Genomic DNA, 2133 nt, shown 5'->3' with positions numbered 1-2133 from the left:
TTAAAAATATTTTTTAAATATGATATTGATTTGATTAGTTGTACTTAGTTTAAAATATATATTTGTGAGAGGTAAAATTTATTTCAAACCATATAAAATTTAAAAATAATTTCTTAACTCCAAGTTTAAGTGTTAAGTGTTATTGACAAATAAATATTCTCCCACGTATTATTTAAAAAATTAATATTACTAACTTGTATTTTAATAAAATTTATTTATGAATTAAATGCATAATTTAGTAGAAATGTTGATTAAACACATTTCTATTAAATCTATTTGTTTCTCCGAAAACTATACAGATAGTATCATTTCATTTTCTTTTTGGTTAAGGACTCCCCTTGCCCATGCCCTAATTTTTCTGTTAGACGGTGGTTCAATGTTCATATAACAAATTAGAGTATTGACTCTGAAAATACTAATTTCCATACCGCGGAAACATGATGCTTCAAAGTGGAAACTATGCCCTCCAATTGAGAACACCTATTCAGCCCAAGAAGCACACGCGACCGCCTCGTCCATCCCCTCCCCATTTCCAAGATGACGAGGAAGATGATGTGGAAGGTGAAATCACTCGTCAGACCTCGAACATGAAGTCCCACAAAGATGTTGAGCAACATCATAAGGAAGCACTAGAACATGACCCTTCTATTTTTTATTATTATGATGGGGTATATGATGAAATGAAGAGCAAGACAACTCGCCCTTTGCTGGAAGACAAGACAAAGAGGGAGCCCAAATATATTGGAAAACTGATAGAGAAGGCCAAGATTCATCAACAAGAACAAGAAATTGTTTATGAACGACAACTTGCCAATGAAAGAAGCAAGGAAGATCACTTGTATGTAGAAAATATCATTTCATTTTAAGAAAAGTAAAAAACAACCAATGTCAGACAACACATATAACATCATTTCATTTCAAGAAAGGTAAGCATTATCTTGCTGATGTTTGTCTGACCATTTTGTACTGGATTAAATTCAGAAATTAAAAACCCAATAACTTCATATTAGCTCGTGATATGATATTACATGTCGTCAATATTGTTGGAAAGGAGGTCTGCAATCAATGCCCTTGGCACATAACCCATGGTGTCACACCCCCAATTCTTTTTTCCTTAAATTGGCCGGGTGCGGCACCGCCTAAGTAATTAACATTCACCATTGTCATATTACTTTACGAACTACGCCTTAACATTCATCATAAGACATGAACAACATATTAATGTGTGGAAACCATTAATATAAAGACATCATGAATAGCAGCATAAACAAAATCATATGTAAGAGAATTCTTTTATTATATATGAAGAGTTTGTACAATGACTGGGAGCTTGGCTCTACCGGTGTTTCACCTGAGTTGGGGGCCCACTCGTGCAAGAGCGCATGGTGGTCTCACCTCAACCCCAACCAAAATAAAATACAACATAACACAACCGAGTTTCCCTTGTCGAACGGGCGGGTGCGCCCGTGCACGACCCACGCCCAACACAACCCAAACTCATTTTACACCCTTCGGCGGGTGGGCACCTTTGCATGCCCACCACCTGCACCTCCAACCGTCGTGCCAAGTATCAAGACTCGTGCCTGGCAACTGGGCGCATCTCTTGCGCCTTTGCTGCGGCTATCTCCCACTCTCACCTTTCTTGTTGAAGACCGAAGTGTGATGTTCGACGGTGAAAATGACAAGCCTCACCGCTTGTTTATACATCTCCTTGCATGGAGGTCGGGCCCTTGGCCGACCCCTCCACATTTCTCCAACTAACACGTCCTCAAACGATAAGCAATGCTAACATATGGTCGGCTCGTCCTTTGTTTTCTACGCTCCATGGTCAGCTTCATGACGAGCTCCCCTCGACTCGCCCATATAAACGTGAACGCCAACTTGCATATACATTATGTATTCCGCCCTTGGTCGTTCACGTCAAGGTTTCATGCCTTAGTCGCATCGCAAGGAGGAAGGAGCGCGCGCCCGATCGCCTGATGACCACAAGACATTACATCCTCCCCCACTTGAAATCATTGTCGCCCTCGACAATCCCGACTGCTTCAGTATCTTCCATTCATACTTCACAATCTTCTTCTTCCATCTCCAAAGTGAGTCCTCTGATTCCCATCTTTCTTCCTCCAGGTGCAT

At 40.4% G+C, this 2133-nt stretch overlaps 1 protein-coding gene across 1 annotated transcript; it reads left to right on the top strand.

Moving 5' to 3' along the window:
* Positions 1 to 437: 437 nt before the first annotated feature.
* LOC149204755 (uncharacterized) lies at positions 438 to 866 on the top strand. Its single transcript, XM_089397204.1, has one exon. The coding sequence runs from the start codon at positions 438 to 440 to the stop codon at positions 864 to 866; it is 429 nt and encodes a 142-aa protein (XP_089253330.1).
* The last annotated feature ends 1267 nt before the right edge of the window (positions 867 to 2133 follow it).

This window comes from Pinus tabuliformis, chromosome 1_2, assembly GCF_031772625.1.
Source record: "Pinus tabuliformis cultivar Carrire ecotype Pingquan chromosome 1_2, CPIR1, whole genome shotgun sequence".
Classification (NCBI taxonomy): Eukaryota; Viridiplantae; Streptophyta; class Pinopsida; order Pinales; family Pinaceae; genus Pinus; species Pinus tabuliformis.
This window is presented reverse-complemented; position numbering and strand designations above follow the sequence as displayed.

Excerpts from the sequence above, each read along its gene's own strand:
- LOC149204755 (XM_089397204.1), top strand. The coding sequence starts at position 438 with ATGATGCTTCAAAGTGGAAACTATGCCCTCCAATTGAGAACACCTATT.